The sequence below is a fragment of the Toxorhynchites rutilus genome, chromosome 1, assembly GCF_029784135.1.
Source record: "Toxorhynchites rutilus septentrionalis strain SRP chromosome 1, ASM2978413v1, whole genome shotgun sequence".
In the NCBI taxonomy this organism is placed as follows: domain Eukaryota; kingdom Metazoa; phylum Arthropoda; class Insecta; order Diptera; family Culicidae; genus Toxorhynchites; species Toxorhynchites rutilus.
In genome coordinates this window covers 6,309,598-6,329,005 of record NC_073744.1, presented here as the reverse complement: position 1 = coordinate 6,329,005, position 19,408 = coordinate 6,309,598, and the positions used below count along the sequence as shown (strand labels likewise).

The 19,408-nt window shown below is 39.0% G+C and overlaps 1 protein-coding gene across 4 annotated transcripts in view; it reads right to left on the bottom strand.

The window, feature by feature from the left end:
- The window catches only part of LOC129762022 (uncharacterized), a 118,086-nt gene that overhangs the window by 65,987 nt on the left and 32,691 nt on the right, over positions 1–19,408 (bottom strand). For all 4 annotated transcript variants that reach the window (XM_055759973.1, XM_055759972.1, XM_055759974.1 and 1 more), the window contains one exon: positions 2,461–2,557. In XM_055759973.1, coding sequence (XP_055615948.1) covers positions 2,461–2,557 — 97 coding nt within the window. The remainder of the gene's footprint in view (positions 1–2,460; positions 2,558–19,408) is intronic.

Genomic DNA, 19,408 nt, shown 5'->3' with positions numbered 1-19,408 from the left:
TATGTTTTCCTTAAAGCTATAGATCTTCGTGTGTGATTGTCCCTACATCCTTATACCCTCCTTTCCTTCCTTTGCGGGTAATTCGTCCCCTTGCTATAAATAGTAGAATAAGTTGAAATGTAAATAAACTATAGATATACGAATAGATTGAAGAATTGAGTGCTCATCAACATTGTTACAATTTCCTTATATCCCATCCTTCTCCTAGAAATATGTCACCCTTCTAAACTCGAGTACACCGCGAGTAATCGGTTTTCCACCTTACTAACCATAGATGTAAGAAAATTGTTTCTATATATATATATATATATAGTTTTAAAAATATATTTAAGAATTCGGCTCCTTTAAACTTAAGTAACTGAGCCTGTAAAAATAAACGAATTAAAAAAAAAAAAAGGTCTGAACTCATCACGAATGTCCGTTAAATGATGAAAAAATCGAATTAATCCACCTAGAAGGGATATCGTGCTTTTCAGCAGTATAAACGGACAGACTCTCAACTATTTTGCTTTTGGTTCCAGTCAGCTTCTAAACAGTCCACATTTGGCGATTTGATTTCCATTTATAGACGCAGGGCATTTCTTAAAAATAGATTAAGCAGACTTTTCACAGTTCATCTCACTCCCACTGGCAACTGTCCGTTTTACCCCACCAGTACAATTATTCCAATAATTTAAATTTTTCCACTCAAAAATGAATTTACTTTTCCGTACATACCTAATATCGCTTCTCTGTCAACTCACAAACTGAAATGTAACCATCAGCGAATTGAATTTTGATATAAAACCACTCAAAATGCTTAAATAAGCTAAAATAACATCCTCACGCGGAATCATGTATGATTTTCGGTTTTTGTTTCCCTAAATATTATAGAATAACATGTAGAAGGTACTCTCATTAACAGAAATCGGAAATTCAAAATGTAACTATACAAATCAACCACCTGTCCATATTACCCCCACTGCCCGTATTACCCGCGGCTCCCCTACTAATTATTTTTCCTTTTCCAGGTGCGCATTAATACTATAGACTTCAATTTGTGTAGAGTTTTTAGGATGTTTTAGTGTTAAGTGTTTTGTAGTTGTTTTTTTGCGTTAATTAAGTGTTTGGAAAAATAAGATGTGTTTTTTCTATAGTTTTCCGTCGGAGCCGTAGCAGAGCAGAATAATCTGTATTTCTACAGATTTCTCAGAGTTTTTAGGATCAAGAATTAAGTGCACCCGTGGCCGAGTGGTTAGCGTCTCACATTGTCATGCCGGGTGTTCGGGTTCGATTCCCGTTCTGGCCGGAGGATTTTTCGTCAAAGAAATTTCTTTCGACTTGCACGCACTGTGGTCACGCGTATTCAAGAGCTTGCCCCTCGGAATACATTCAAGGCGTGTTATTTGGCTTAAGAAATCTGAACTAAGTATTAATAAATGACGCTAATTAATGCATACGTTGAGACGGCAAAAGTTCCACAGGGAACGTTAACGCCATTCAAGAAGAAGAAGGATCAAGAATCTGTAGATACAGATCACAGAATTCATACAGAACATACAGATTTTAAAAAATAACGTTCCAATATTAGTTATGGTTTTTAATTTGATCAGCCGCATTTTAATTTGATCAGCCGTAATGAGAGTTATTTCTTTCTGACAATCATATGTGGCGCGACGTTGTCTTTCGGGAACATATTTAGGGTACAAATTGAAAAACTACATGTAAGCCTCGTCACAAAAATTGTCCAATTTTAAGAACTTTCTGCGTAGTTGATAGCATTACTAGACTTTTTATTCCCAACAAGATGACTATCGCGGGAATTTACCGTTCAAGATTCCTGGAACTGAAACTGTTCTTCGAATTCCACGTCAACTATGACTGAAATCAAACATTGGAACGGATTTTGAATCATTAGAGCAACTCGATGACCAAAACTATTTTATAGTTTTTGAACAATGTTTTGCCAATGATTGATAAATTGAACAAAACAAACTGAAATACTTGAATTAATCCAGATTAATGCGGGAATATATGTCCAGAACAATACGTTTACTCGCAACCGAGTAACTGACAACGTCTAAACCCGGCTTAAGAATGGAAAAAATCCACCACATCACCAGCAGAAGCGGATCTGACTTAACGCTGCAGATACCGATACCACCCCCTATAGTTGTCACGCCTTAAAACGTGTATCTAAACTGGTGTTATTTACCCGCTTTCAAGTAGTTGCATAGGCTTTATATCGAACGCAGCGAATAAAACCAGTTTGACAATCCAGTAACGTAGTCCAGTCATAGCCGTCATCGTCGTCGTCGTCGTCGAAGTCTTGTATGTCGCCAATCTGTCTGCCATGGAAAAATAGCAGATCTACCGCTGCTGGATCAGCATGCATCGACCAGCTCGTTAGCATATTGGAAAAATGAGATGGGTAAGTCCAGTTCCATCTTCGAAAGAATGGAGCAAAAATTTGCAACTCACCTTTTTTGGTACGCTTCGAATTTTTCTTCCCCTTCACCAGCGCTCGCCTCTCCTTTCCGCTGGGTGACGTATTTCTAGAGCTAATATCACTGCTGTTCTGGAAAGAGAAAAAAAAACAAACAAAATAAACAAAATCAGTGAATGAACGTCAACAGCACGGACAAAAACAGACTTCCCCAAATAGGAAGTTATTAGTGGGATCAGCACCACACGAAACAGGCTCCGACAGCGGGGCTAATCTGTGCACTAACTCCCACACACGATAGTGGTCCCCATTCCGAGGAAGCTTCCCTTCCGGACGAGTGAATGCGAGATGAAGCTGGTTGCCTGCAAGGCTGCAGGGCAAAACGACGACAGAGAAATGCATCCGCATTCGCAAAAAAAAAAAGCCGGATGAGAAATAATTTGAATTAATGTGCGGAAAGAATGTGTGGCGGAGTGTGGTCCCCGGTATGAATGCCGGCAGGAGAAAAACGGGTCGCATGCCGGTGCAGCTAGCTGCGTTGCTGCATTGCATTCACTCACTCACTCAACTTGCTCACACACACGCAAGGAGCGCACCCGTTTGTAAGGGTAGATTTCAGTGAAGTAAAGTAAAATGCCACCGCTTCCGAAAGCTTTGATGCGGGGGAGGACATTGTTGTACGCATCTCACCCTCATCAGGTGGAATTGGTGGTGGTGCTGGGTGGCCCTCACCAGCGATACCGCAAAAGTTGCCGGAAGTTGTCGTCTTATGTTGAATGCATAAACGTGATATGAAAATGAACGAGCGACGGGACATCACGGTGCACCGGCAGTTTTGTGTTGATAGAACTCAAGAGTGTGCGATGCGGCTGTAGTACAGGAACGTTCGAAAATGTACCTGAAAACATTCACATTCAATGAAATCGTTTCACAATGTTCCAATGAATTCGTTATCCAAGCCTTGTCTATTATCTGCTTCAACGAATTGAGAAAATTAGCGCATCAAATCATTAAGGTTTGGTAGCTTGACGAAATGTTGAGGGTTTATCAAGGCCGCAGTTTTGATAACGGGATCGCTGGAATCAAATCGCTTTGAAATCTGTTTCACGAGTTTAATATAGAAGTCACAACAAAGGTCAGCTTCCTTGCTGCATCCAATCCTTTTTCAGCTTCTTCTGCATCGATACCAACGTAAACGTCCTCAGGCTTCTTCAGAAAGTCTTCAAAATCTTTCACATCAAGGTCAGCATCAGCGAATCGTTGCACGTAGCTCTCCAAACATAAGTTACCCAAGTTATATTTATATTCTGATTGAAAAGTGCAATTGACGTTATTAACGAGCAGTAGAACAAAATTTAGAAACAGCATAATCGGTTTAGTCATAGAATTGTTTAAATGGCGTATTGATCATAATCAGAGTTGCCAACGTCTCAGTTTTTCATGTATATTACCAGTTTTTTTTTGAGGCATGCCAGCGAAACAGCCAAAGCCAAAAAATCTACAGTTTTTTATAATATTCACAGTTTTTTATTTTTTCGGCATTTTCAAGTTTTTTACTTCCCAAAATTATATTCTTTTCTTCCATTTGTGAGAATTCTGCTCCGCTTCATTCGCATCGAAGACTTGTATGACGTTTATCGATTACTATCTTGGATAACTATCTATCTATCGGGTTTTTCAATAAGAGCGCTACAAAAGTTTTTTCACGTAGAACTACGTCTTTTATTGAAGGTGCCAAATCAGAAAACAGGTCACGTTTTTATGAAATAAAGTTAACGATAATAACTAGTTTGGCCGCGAATGGATTTTAGCGATTTACACACCAAACGAATCAGAAATTCCCTAAGATTTGTTTGATATGCTATACATTATAATCCCATAGTCTGTTTATGGTTTAAATTAATGAAAATGGGGCATTCCCATTTCCTCCTACATTTGTTCTGTCGATTTGTGTGCTTTCCCGAACAGAGTTGCTAATAACGAGCAACGAAGGGGAAATCGTAAGATGTAAAGTCTCCGTGAACAAAGGAAAAGAAGAAGAACGAAGGGGAATAATTGCCTACACTGGAGACAAAGTTTAGTAAATGCAGTTACCAAATCTTTAGTAGTCAGAACATTGGTAAAATACACAAATGTTTTGTATATATTACAAAAAAACGTGTAAAATCAATGTCAGATGCAATGAACATCCCTACTAGAGATTCGTACATTTTACTCGATACCATTAGTAATCTTTTTTTTTATCATACCTAGCATCTGTGATGTGTGCACTTTGCGATCGCTATTTTTGTTTTGGAAATAAAGCGATTCGGAGGTAAGCATTCTGCTCTTGTTTTAAATTTGTTTGTAAATATCTGTTTTTCGCTTTCCTTTCAGCTTATTATCTTACCAAAACCTAAAAACGTGGTCCAGGAAATAATTGCACTTCCATTCGGAGGTGAGTATTTTGTTTTTTTTTTATTTTTATTTGTATTTATCTTCTCGGTCGAGGAATTAATTCCATCCACCGTAGAGAAAGATTGTATTGTTTAAATATAAATCAACATAATTATCCTCTTTTCTCTTTTTCAGCTAGCATTTAAAAAGTAATATTTGACAACAAACACAATTTGGAGGTAAGTATTGATTTCCGCGATTATTTGTGGGCGGATGATCCGCGGATTACACCGGTATACACCGTGCCGCACTGTATTCTTTCATTATTACCATTTACATCTGATGCCATTGTTGATAATTTCCCAAGAGCTAATCTTTCGACGTCTGCAAAATGTTTTCCGTTCATTTGTCACGTACCCTGGTGTCAAGTTATCGGTTGACGTTGCAAAATAATTCAAAAATAGTTTTTTTTTGTAATCATGGTTACGATACTGTTCAGTGATTCCCGGGAATTTTAATCACGGCAGAAATTAACTGGGCTGACAGTATATCTTCTAGTTTGAGGAACTATTTTCAAACTTCCGCTGGGGAGAAACATTTGTAGAGATACGTTGGTGATTAAAGAATAATGTTGTGCATGAATCAAAATAATTCACCTCTTTTCTCTTCTTTTGTAGCTGGCCTTGAAAATACCGTGTCATTTCGAAGGCTCAGAATACATATTCATATAATTAATCTATTATAAATACATATATATCGTGTATCATTACAATATTTATGTTTCTCTTATTTTGTACAGGTAAATATTAAGAAATGGATGAATCAGGCGACTGGATTAAAAGACAGTACAATTTTGGAATACTGGGCTAAACATTTGTCACACTTATGCTATCCAGAAAAAATCTCGGGTAAACATGCAAATTTAAATTGGAATGAATTCATCACTTATCACTAACATATCTGTATTTATTTTTATTTATCAGGTAACGGGAGGACACAAAATAAGACACAAAGTGCTGTTTTCTGATGCCTTCGATTGCCGACCAATCAGTAAGGAAAAGCATTGCGGTCTAGCAGGAAAAAGAATATGAATTGAATTATAATGAATTTGTTATTAGTAATTAGTTATTAGAAAATTGTTATTAGTAATGTATAAATAATATGACTATTTGTATCATAATGTGTAATTAAACACAACAATTTCAATAAAAACTAATTATCAATGATATCATAAGTGATATTTACGATCCCTGATTATTATCCCTTACAAATGAGCAACATTGAACCAATGGTGGGTCCCCAAATTTGCCAATATTGAACCGACGAATCGCTTTTATTGAATCGATGTTGGATCAACACTGAACTGACAAACCATCGTTCTGCGAATTGGTAATATTTACCAAAAAATTGGTAATATTTACTAAATATTCCTCTCAGTGTAGAGCAGGGGTTTTCAGATTTATTTTATAGCAGAGCACTTTTTATAGCAAAAAAATTTGACGGAACATCTGCAATTATTAACCAATAAAACAAACCCTATTTGCATTGGCACTATCTAACTGGGAACAATTCTGTTTCGGTTGTGCGTCGCAGTTACACGACATCTGATCCGGAGTAAACAAAATAAATCATTATATGCCCTGTGAAAAAGTCGAAGAGTCGGAGCATTTGCTATAACTTCGCGGAGCACAAATTTCCCGCGGAGTACCATTTGAAAACCCCTGGCCTAGAGTATAAACAGTGGATCTCGCTGAGGCAAACTTTCATTCTTCGTGAGGAAATCGACTGAACAAAGGGCCTTTTTGAAGGTTAGAGACGAATGAATTGAAGAAGTTTACACTATCAAGCAAGGAAGGAAGGCAAACTTTCAGCATCGTTCTGTATTCAAAGCAATGAATATCGCTTGTTCTTCCTTGTTTTACGTCATCACATGTCTTCGTTTCGGATTGAGCTGTGGATGCGACCAAATTACTCACTCGCTGATGTCTCTGGCATTGCAATCATTGCTCCAAACTGTTTGGTGTGGTAAATTATGCAGTCGTAATGATAAATATAAACAAAGAGGGGAGATAGCGGGAGGGAAATATTTACGCTAGGGTGGGTATCGGTAATGAATCCCTGCTGAGGCAAATATTCAGCCTTTTTCCAAGCAGTTAACATTGTTTGTTTTCTGTCATCAATGCATTGAACTGGCGCTATGGTGAAGCAGGTGTTAAGGTTGAGCACCAAAATTTTTTTTGGGGAATACGAAGTTATTCAATAAGTTATATTAAGTTAATAATTTATTTGGGCTCGCGTACCAGTCGCAGAACTACTTTCAACTAGGATTGCATTTGCGCTAATCTTGATCATAATGAAGCTGTACTACTCTTTTCGAAGATGTTGAGATTAACAGATAGAGTTTATTTCGTTTATTTAGTCACCAAAAAAGTAAATATCGTTCTGGAATGTTGTATGTTTCGCTTGCCAGTAGCAAAACTTTCTCCACTAAGGATGACAGCTGCGCTTATCTTGAGCATGTATTGTTCTGCGAGGCACAAGAATGAATCATCAAACAATTATCGTCAAATGATTCTACAATAATAAAAAACATTTCAGGGCGACCAAACTGGTAGAATGGTTATTTCAAAACATTCGTAGTATTATAAAATAATATCCGCAGACAAGCGACTTGAATTAAACTACAGCGTAGTTCTACGTCAACAATGCGGTCGTATCTTGAACACAACCTTCTATAATTTTTTAAATAAAACAAAAATGGTTTTGGATATCAATGAAATTCTTCATTCATGTGAAAGTACATTTGATGCCATTGTGTATGGAACTCGATTTCTTTTGCATGGCCACCACGGGCACGCTTGTAGAAGTCCAGACACTGAACCCAATTTTCAACGGAAATTCGCTGTCCTATTGAAACCACATATTGTCCAAGTCCATATCACCCAATTCGGGCCAAAAATATTCGGTTATCATTGAGCAGTAGCGATTCCCATCCTCAGTAACGTGTCGGTATCGATCATCACGGAAGAAGTACGGTCCAATGACGCCGCCGGACCATACACCACACCAAACCATATTTTTTCTCGGGATGCATTGGTGACTCATGGAGTACGTGTGGATTGCTGCCTGACCAATGACACATATTTTGCTTATTGACAAAGCCATTCAGCCAGAAATGAGCCTCATCGATGAAAATCAATTCACGAACATACGACGCTTCTGGTGGTCAAGTGGCTTCAGTTCTTGCGTCAATTTGTTCTTGTAAGGATGTAGGCCAAGATCTTCTCGTAAAATTCGCCACAACGAAGTCACAGAGATGCCCAACGCTTGAGAACAACGTGTGAGGGACTGATTTGGGTCTTCCTCAATTGATGCGTTAGCGGCAACAATATTCTCAACACTACGGGCACTTCTTTGTCTCACTGGCACGGGAACATTCTGTACTGTGCCTGTGGATTCAAAATTTTCCACTAGACGCTCAATTGTTGATCTGGCAGGACGATTATGACGACCATAAATTGGACGTAGCGCTCTTAAAGTTGAGCCCATTGACTCCGAATTTCGGTAGTGAATTCGACTCGTTATTGGATCGTATATCTTTCCATTATGAAATGGCAAACCATACTGAAGAGAAATGTCAAATGTCGGTCTACTTTTGTAGCGTCCCTATTGAAATACCCGTTATTTTATTAGGGAGTGTTCATACCGATTGGTCCGAAAATTTCGTAAATCCATCAAGAAATTACTAAGCATAAGGCGAACAAATTTGGACAGTTTTCGTGACTCGACCGATATTTGAAACTCGAACGGTTTCCCAAATTTCCTTTACTCCCCCCTTGGAAGATATTCGAGGATAAAAAAAATCAAAACTTTGAGCGCTTTGAGGCACCCCTTAATCATGTCCGATCGAGCTGAAACTTTGCAAAGGTCATTTTTTGGGCCAATAAACAAAATGTACATGGTCGGTTTGTGAAATTCGATGATGAAATTTTTTTCCATACATTCATTGCCACCGTAATGTCCATGTTCATCAAGAAATACCATAAGGCGAAGGCGCGGTGTGCTGGCCGAATCTGGCTTCGGCCCACTGCCCGAAGCGATCGTTAGAGGAGATGGAGCGGCTGAATATCGATGTGGTACCAAATTCGGCAAACCCGCCCAACGTCCCGCAGCTGCGTCCCATCGAGAATTTTTGGGCAAACCTGAAGCGAAAAATCTACTCCAACAATCTTGCCGTGAAAACTTAGAAGGAACTGATAAATAAAACGAAGAAAGAACTTAAAAACATGCTCACACGCATGTTTTCGTTCGTCATGGCGAATTTTCCGGATACCTGCCGGAAGGCCGCTCGCAAGGGCGTAGATCTTTTTGCAAGTAAGCTAATATAATTCCATGGGAAATTCATCAAACTCAATTATCTGTCCTAGTATTTTTTTATCACCATCCGAAAAAGTCCATTTTTTTAATGCAAACGTTACTTTGAAACGTCTTCACAAAATTGACAGATGTGGAAGACATTGAGCTTACTGTGATTGATTGTAAAATGGACAAAGAGTAAGATATATTGGTTGGATTAATGCTAATTTAGAGTGTGTAATCTGGCATACACATGAGGTTTGTTAGTATGCTCCGTCGCAACTTTGAGTTAAGTAGCATTTTATATTATAACGCGGTTTGAGGTTGACTCACAAAGTTTTTAACTATTGGATGTCGCTGGTCAATGGAAGGTAATTTTCTCGTGACAACCGTTCTCAGCAGCTTCCGCGAACTGTAGAGAAATTAAATTTTCACAAATTTCACCATTCCGCTAAAATATGGCACTTTAATTGACTCAAAAATACGCTGTCGGCATCATAATGTTATTATGCGCTCACCGATGTTTCGAATAAAGACGCGAATGTCAGTCCACGATCCACACAGTACACAACAGTCGATAAGTGAAAGAGGCTCATTAGCATTGAGCGCTAGCGCTACCAAACAGCCGCGAGTTGTGGCTTTGAAACGGCGTCCCATTCTTCCTGTGCAGCGCCCATTCCTCCCACCTCCCACCGATGCGCGATGTTTGGGCAGATGTAAGCAAGTGCTGCGCCTACTATGGTTGGTTCGACTCGAAGTATACTTTTTATGTCGTTTTACGATCAAACCATCGCAAGCTGCGTTCGTGCTAGCAGCGCCACCGCCGCCATGTGTGGTGGTGTAGAAAAGTCATTTACATAAACACAAATTGGAGTTAATTGCGGAAAGAAGGTAAGTGTAATGTACCATAATGAGCGAAATGTACCTGTATCTCGAATGTGCGGCCTTCTCACTCACTTCAGCTGCTGCTGCTGCTTCTGCTACTGTTACCATATTGCCATTATATTGAAAGGTACGTTCCTTTTTTGTGCTCGTTGTTTGAGTTTGTGCAGCTCTAATGATGCTTTTTACCACGAGTAGAAGCAAGCGGACAAAAAGTTCGCAGCAAGTTCACAGTGAAATATTTATCGCTTGACACTAGTGAAAAGTTGTTGGAAATTAGTACCCTATCAGCGGAGGACCACCTGGGTTCGTAGCGTAGAATATACAGGTGTGATGAAATGGGTTTCTGCGTCCCACTCGTTTATCAGGCATTGAACGAGGAAATCAGGAAGTACAACAGTGGTAACTACTTCCGACATTCCCGGATCAGAACCCAAACTGACTTTAATATTACGGTCTTCTCATCCCACCTGTCTGTTGCCATCCAGTTTCAAGTGCGCGAAGAGTCATGAATATGCGGTCGAGGCGAGAGCTCGTCGTCTAGAAACGTGACACTTCATAGAGTTACAGTTTTTCAGCGAGGGCTATCTTCTCCACCCCCCTGAAAACTAACCGGGGGCACTTTGGTGGATTTGAGCGTTTGTGATATGCAAACGAGGCTTCATCGTAGTCGTAGTCGTCGTCGTCGTCGCCACGGTCGACAAGTGTCAGCGAGTGAAGTCTCTCCATCCACTCTGCCCGTTTGCCCAGCGTCACGTAGTAGTGGAATTCCTCCGCCAGTCGGGAAGTAGTTCAACGATGTCAACACCGGTAGCAACCGCTCGACACGAAAAGAAAGGAAACAGCAGAAAATGTCACCGCTAGTAGAGAGAAAAAAAACGTGTTGAAACTTTATCTTCACTGATTTAATAGAGTCACTTTCATACCCCTCCAACACTCGTCGACAGCTGTCACGAGTGGAGACATCTACACACAGCAATAAAAAGTAAAGCAAGAAATAGAGTGTGGCTGATTGTCGCATAATTGGGTTTGTTACACGGTTAATCACGTCATACGCCTTGTTCTTACTCAACACTTCTCAACGGTTGTTTTAGACTGAGGTAGCGTCACTTTCCGCGCGAAAGTTACCCCCCGGAACAATAGTCTCATTATGCAAACTATTTACATGTTGTTACCGACAGCCGACAGCCGACAGCGACACCTGCAAAAAAGACAGCGCGCGCTGAAAACCCTTCCCATAATGCCGTAACCGTAAACCCCCAAACCCCCATCGATTCATTTTGGAAAAATTGAAATCGGCGCTAATTAATCGACCGCCAACAACAAAAGTTGTTGGCAGAATAACAAGAAGCTCGTACCAACCAACTTCTTCGGTTCGTTCGTTAGCGGCTTAACTCGTCGTATCTCGTTTTCGGCCTAATTCGATTAATGACGGAAAGTGAAAGCGCCATCACCCCGCCAACCGCCACTACTGTCTCAGGGGGTTATACAACGCGGCATCAATTCAATGCAAACGAATTTTGGCATTCATCTTTTTGGCGTAGGATTACGTCTTCCAGGAACATGGTGGGGTACAAATTGAAAATCGAAAATTGAGCACATCGTGAAAATCCTTCAATTTCAAACGCTTATTGCTCAGTCATTTCATGATGACTTGATGAAATTTTTGCGTCAATCGATTTCGGCACTCCATAACATTTTTTTATATTGAAGAAAATAATATATGTCATGAAATTAACTATCGAACAATTGAAAAATCTCATCCCCTATACTAACGGATATACCCACTTCTGATTGGTAGAAATTGACGACACAGGCGGCGGGAAAGAGTCATCAAAACCAAGCTGCCTGGGGGAAATCGGCATTGTAAATACATGAAAGTAGGGGGAGCTTTTGTTCCTACCGAAATGTGTTCCCTAACAGAGACATTAAAACCAAATCATTATCAAAGAGTTTAACGATGTAATTCTTCAAACATATCCAAAATCAAAAGATAGCCCAACGGAATCCTACGTCAACTATGCGGTCGTGTCTCGGACACAACCCTCCTGTGACTTTTTTTTTTTTGCGAATTTCGGCACACGCTGAAGAAAATAAAAGCAACTACTACTGGCGCCAGGGAAACCGGGAATTTGTTGTGTGAACGTGTGCGAGCAACAAACGAGAGCGCGCACGCAATAATTTGGTGTTTGATTATGTCATATCAATCAATTTAATGACACAAACAGAGTTAGAGACGATTTTTTGTTATTGTACATGATTAAGTGCCATATGACGGGTGGAACGGAATGAACGAAAACAATGACAACAGCGCTGATTGATAATGAATTTAGAAAACGAGAGATGAATCTACATGTGAACATTGTAAACATTGAATTTGTTCTCATCGGAAAACAACGCATTGTTCCAGAAACTAATCGGATGATTTTGGTTAACTTTCGCAAAGTTCTACCTTTTAGCCTGAACCACAAAAGTGAGGGTGTTTGTTTATTTTACGCACTGAAAAGCAAGATTCGGTGGTGATTATTCGTTTTATTTCAATTTAGATTCATTTCAGCCATTGAATGTTGTCAGTATATGGTAAGAAAGTTGGAGTTTTGTATATTTATGATCGTTTCAACACGTGATTTGACCAAAGTCATAGATAATCTTCGAAATTTTAAGGTTTGATAATGCATACCGGTTATTGATACTATGGATAATTGCGATGAAATCGATATCATATCAAATTGGCTGATATTATTGATAATGTAGGGGCCGATACAAGAAGGATTTGCTGTGTTTTTAGCGAAAAACACCTTATTCATCGTTTACTTAGTTGAAAAAAAAATAAAGTTACAATACTTATAACAACCCATTCCTCGTAATACACATAGCACATTGTAAAATGATGATTTTCTAACCTTTTCAGCGTGGAAAGAATACATGAAACCGGGAAATTTGAAGATAAATTCTGATTTTTCTAGAAAATTTGAACGAATTTCATACCAAAAAAACAAAACATCCTCATTTTATTCGCTGCGCCATCTGTTTGTAAATCCAACGTAAATTCGTCAATTATTCAACACTCTGCGCCCCGTTCTGGATTGAACATCTTTCCCACTGAACTCCAGCAGTTCTCCACGCACTTTTGACGAAGATGTTTTCGGTTCTTTCTCAATAACTTGTATTATCTTTCTTGTATAATATCCTGTACCGTTGTTCTTGGCCTACCACAACATTTCGGAAACTGTTGTATTCATTTTGAACAAATTCAAAACAATTTTCCTTTCGTCCACTGTAGTTTCCTTGCCTTTCCTGCCCATTTTATTATCACAGAATATAAATTATACGAACGCAGCCGATTTTTATTTCAAATAAACAAAAGTGAATTAAATGTGTCAGTTTCATCCATTTACAGTGTTCCCAAATCTTTTGGGATCGGTGAATGTACATTTTTTTTGACGTGGAACTACGTCTTTCATTAAGGGTGTCAAATCAGAAAACAGGTCACGTTTTTATGAAATAAATAACTAGAAATGAAACGTTAATAACTATTTTTGCCGGGAACGGATTCTGGCGATTTACAAACCAAACGAATCGGAAATTCCCTAAGATTTGTTTGATATGCTATACATTACAAGTCTATATATGGTCAAGTAGTCTATATATGGTTTAAATTAATGAAAATTGGAAGCATTCCCATTTCCTCATACATTTGTTCTGTCCATTTGTGTGACAATTATTATTTTTGATTGCTGTGCAACGTGAGAACTTCACGACATTTATAAGACGCGACGCGAGACAAGACATAACACTTATTGTTCTTACTTAATTAAACGAATTGAAATTTACCTTATGTCGACCGGTTTCGGGCGCGAAGCTGCCCATCTGCGGGACAATGTCCGACTGATTACAGAGCTGTCAATAACGAGCAACGAAAACAACTTCATACTTCGTGAGGACACCGACTGGACAACGCCGTTGCTGGGCGAGCTGGACAGCGAGGGATCGAATGGTTTTCTCAAGGTAATGGGGGTGGAGTAGTAATATGATGAAAGAGTAGAGTTATCCAAGGGCCTTTTTGAAGGTCAGAGACGAATGAAACGAAGAAGTTTGAAGTCTCTTTAGATCAACAAGGAAAGGAAGGAAAGACAAACTTTCAGTATGGTTCTAGATACGAAACAAAGAACATTGCTTGTTCTTCCTTGTTTTGCGTCTTCGTTTTGGACTAAGCTGTGCACGTGACCATATCACTCGCTGATGTCTCTGGCATTGCAATCATTGCATCAAACTGACGCCATTGCATTAATGTTTTGAGCCACACAATTGTGTGGGGAATCATCAAGCTAGGCTATCGTCAGCTCACCAAGAAAATAAATGTTCTGGGATTTGTCAGTGATTTGGTTTCGCATGAAGGTAGGAAAACTCTCTCCACAAAGGATGATAGCTAAGCTAATCTAGACTGGCAATATTTACAGAAAGGGCTTTTGTTGAGAAGAGCGCAAAGATAAGTGTGTGTATATTTAGTTGCTTCAAGCCATCGATATATGGATATTTGGGTGCGAACGTGTGTGTTTCATAAACCGTACGTAAAAATAGTACATCTTCGCTACGCTGAAATCCCATTTGTAATGATAAATAGAAACAAGGAGGGGACATAGCGGAAGGGAATTATTTACGCTAGAGTATTAGTAATGAATCTCTGCTGAGGCAAATATTCAGCCTTTTTCCAAGCAATTAACATTGTTTGTTTCTGTCATCATAAAGGCTTCGTTGGTGCCTTTGACATTGCATCAATGCATTGAACGGACGTTATGGTGAAGCAGGTATCAAGGTTGTGCACCAAAAAATTATTTGGGGGATTCCAAGTTATTCAATAAGTTATAATAAGTCATTAATTTATTTGGGTTCGCGTGCAGATAGAGTTTATTTCGCTTATTTAGTCACCAAGAAAGTAAATGTCGTTCTGGAATTTTGTTTGTGATTTGATTTCACTTGCCAGTAGCAAAACTTTCTCTACTTTCTCCAAGGATGACAGCTACGCTTATCTCGAGCATGTATTGTTCTGCGAGCACAAGGATGAATCATCAAACAATTATCGTCAAATGATTCTACAATAAAAAAAATCATATCAGGGCGACCAAACTGGTAGAATGGTTATTCCAAAATTTTTGTAGCATTATAAAATAATATAATTAATCCAAGCGACTTGGATTAAACTACAGCGTAGTTCTACGTCAACAATGCGGTCGTGTCTTAAACACAACCTCCTATAATTTTTCAACGTGACGAATACTTCTGTCCAAATAAAAATCTGGAACTCAGCCTTTTTGTTTCCTGTAATTTATGAAAGAAGGGTAAATCATTGAAAACTTCTGCTGCCTAGATAGAGTACACTTCACAGTATCTACTGCACGTTCACAGTCGAGTTTATATCACAAACTATTTGTGTATGTGATACAAATGCGATAGATTAATCCATGACGAATACTTATGTCCACCAGTGCTTATAAATAAAAATGGAAGGCCAAATGTGCTGCTAAGCGCAAAACTCGCAGAAAAAATGGTCCGATTTGAGCCTTCTTCATCTTGTTGTATTTGTCTCTGCCTATAGATCAATATAGTGGAGAGAAAAATAAAAAATTATTCGGAAAACTCTAAATGAAGATCGGAAAATTCGGAAAATTTAATTTCCATATGATGAATTTCAGGCCAACTCGACTGGCCATTGGCAGCACCATCTCAAATAGCAGTGGAACGTTATGAGTGTAACTACATGGGTCTGTGAAGTAACATACTTGAAATATTCGAAAAAGAATTAGATTATTTTCTGAAAAGGACCAACAAAATTTTCTTGATTTTTACAAAAAATTAAAACTCAAAAACTATAATACAGGCCGGGCTCGATTATCCGGGATTCGATAATCCAGAATTTTAGACTCGATTATCCGGAGTTTTTTTTATTAATAATTTGTATAATAATCCCATGTTCAATATCCAAAATGGGTACCAAATGAAAGGCTAGTAGAACACAGTTTTTTGTGAAAAATCCAAATCCAAAACGGCCGCCACCACAAGATGACGCCATATATATTTTTTTCACAACCCTTTCAATATGGGTATCAAATAAAAGGGATTGACTTGTAGAATACAGTTATTTATGGAAAATGCAAATCCAAACAGGCCACCACCACAAAATGACGCCATAATTTTTTTTTCAAAGCCCCATCACTATTGGTATCAAATGAAAGTGCTCGACTGATAGAACACAGTATATCATGAAAAATGCAATTCCAAGATGGCCGTAGTTCCCAAATAAACAATTACTTTTTAATGGTTTAATTCAGCTTGCCTTTTTGTATGTATGTTTGAGTGTTTGTAGGATTGTCCCACATTAATTGAAATTAGACTCCGTTCCTGATCACTGATTGATCTGAAATTTGGAACATACCTTTAGTTCTACTGCCATTATAAAACTGTGTATTCAATGATCTTGAAAAATTTAATTTGGTCGTCGCTAAAAAATGACTTGGAGAATACACTACATTATGAACAACATAAATTCGAAAAGGTCGCCGCCACAAAATGGTCGACTATGTTTTTTTTGCAATCCCCTCAATATTAGTGTAAAATGAAATGATTTGACTAATAGAATACAGTACATCATCAAAATATTCCGAAGAAAGTTAGATAAGAAATAAAAATTAAAAAGACGGGTGGGTAATGTCGGGGACATAACCGGAGTGACGTAGGACTATACAAAGGGGACAGCTTTTGCTAAATATATATTTTAAATATTTTGTTTTATTTTCTTCTCCTACGTGAATACCTACCTATCTACCTGAAAAATGGATTAGTTTACTGTTTACTCTTTATGAACACGTTGATGGTTCTGAAAAGAACCTTTGGTGTTGTGTTTTTGTTATCACTCGATATTCCTATCTTGTTCGGTTAAACCTTCCTGTTTAGCTATTGCGTTTGCCACTCGCCATAGCTTTCACAGTTGAAAAATTTCTTCCCATCCAGCTTGTGACATGTTGTTCAGTAAATTACATTTAATGCGACGTGCCGGAGAAACACTTTGCCACTCACTGAAACTAATTGTTGCCTTGATGAGCGCCGAACCGAAGCTGCTCTGTTCTTGATGCGGGTTTTCTGATTGTCGTGAGCAGCTTTGCAAGCCAACTCGAGCACTCCGACGGCCGAAACTCTATAATCGCTGTTAGGTATACTGGTGCTCCGGCACCAATCCGTTCGGCCTAGTTACCCTTGCGGAGCAATCAGTGAATGCGACCAACAGGGAACTGGAGACCTGCACGGTTCGAGTGAGACTTTGCCTTTCCCTTAACTTGTCCTCCTTTGTTACGTCCACGATGCCGATGCCGTACAACCACACGGGTTTACGGTTTGAAAGAACATAAGATATTTTTTGGGGTCTGCGCGTTTTATACTCTAGCGGTACACACTCACAGGATAGAGACAAATCGGCAGACTCAGCCAGAGGGGCGAGCCCAACGAGACGAACGAATGAGCGTTAAAAGGGAGCGAGGGCAACATGCACATGCAGGCTAACAAGGGTCCTTTTCAGGATCACACAATTATCTTCAATCTAAAGGGTTTATTGTTTTGTTATCACTCGATATCCCAATCTTGTTCGGCTAAACCTTTCTGTTTAGCGATTGCGTTTGCCACTCGCCACAGCTTTCACAGAAAATTTCTTCCCATCCAGCTTTGTGACATGTTGTACAGTAAATTACATTCAATGCGACGTGCCGAAGCGCCACTCAGTGTCGCATTGGAGGCGATTTTAACCTGTAATTGAACATTTGCGATTACAGTGGTACAGTGTCGACTTTCAATGTGGGGTCATAATTTGGATCTCTATGTTTACAAAAATGTCCAACTAAATAAGTCGCATTACATGTCCGTCCAATTAGCTAAATGTCGAACTAATAGTAAATTACTGTATTTTCAATCTGGAAACAATTTAAGAATTGGTGAAAATTGAATAATCAGGAAAGTCCCCAACTATCAATAAGCTCAGAACAACTGCCAAATTCACATACTCATCAGATCCTGGCAAACAAATTATGAAAAAATCAATTTGTGTTTTATTATTATTTTGGATAATGTTTTAGAAAGCATTGAACTGTATTTCCTAAACTCTTTTTTGGAAGGTTTAATGGCCCTGAAATGCGCCTTGTTTTATGGAATGGTTACAATTTAGAAAACTTAGTACTCGTGGTTTTGAAAAAAACCATTTCGAACGCCCTTGATGTCGCCTTGTTCTGGATTTGCCACCAAAGCAGTTTGTATAAAGAACAAACTTTTTTCTTTTGCTACCTGATGCCGTTTTGCGATTGCGTTTGCCACTCGCCACTCGCTGCAACTGCCTGTTGTCTTGATGTCCACCGAACCGAATGTGTTCTGTTCCGAATGCGGGTTTTCTTATCATCGCGTGCAGCTTTGCCAGCTAACTCGATCACTTCGGCGGCCGAAACTATATAACGCCGGCTAGGTGGACTGGTGCACTGGTACTAACGCGCTCGGCCTAGCTACCCTTGCGGGGAACTTCAGATCAACACGGTTCGAACGGGATTTTGCCTTTCCCTTCACTTTTCCTCCTTTACCATGTCCAGATATGGCTGCTTGTGTTGGTTTGTTGATGTGTTGTGAAGCGACCCGATGTGGTGTACGGTTTGAATGAGAATGATCGTTACGGCAGCGGAGCGGGGATTTTTAAGCTGACTGGCTGGCTCGAGAATTACGCATGTGTGAGACTGCGACCAATGTTTCGTAAATTTTTTTCTTTTTCCTTTCCAATCGTGCTTCATTCTATTTCGCTGCTGCTCTGGTTACCCGTTTTGGTCGGTACGATTTGAGGAGCACAAAATGGACCAATCAAAAATGGGCACATAGTGCATTTTGACAATGCTTGATATTTCACAATTATTCAATTATTTATCTCAAGAAAAATGAAATGTTATTCGTTATGATAGATGCGTAGATATATTTCCTATCAATTGATGCAAACACCTTTGCGATCTATTGAGAAATGCTCGAGTTATAAGCGTTCCAAATCTTGCATTTTTTCCTACTTCTTCAGTGCCTAGATTTCCATTTCACCCCCTATATCTTCCGGTTAGACGTAGTCCTACGTCAAAAAAAAAGTTGAATGGTTTTATTGTAGAGAAGTATACTAATGATTTTATATGATGATGGTCCCACCTCATTCCCCTGCAAAGGTTTGAGCGAGACGAGTTGATACAGATAACTGATACAGATAACAGATAACAGCGAGATGAGTGATACAGATAACTTACTAAAAACTAGAAAATAAAATAAGTAAAACACTTTTTAAGTTATACGGTTTAATGTACCAAAAGC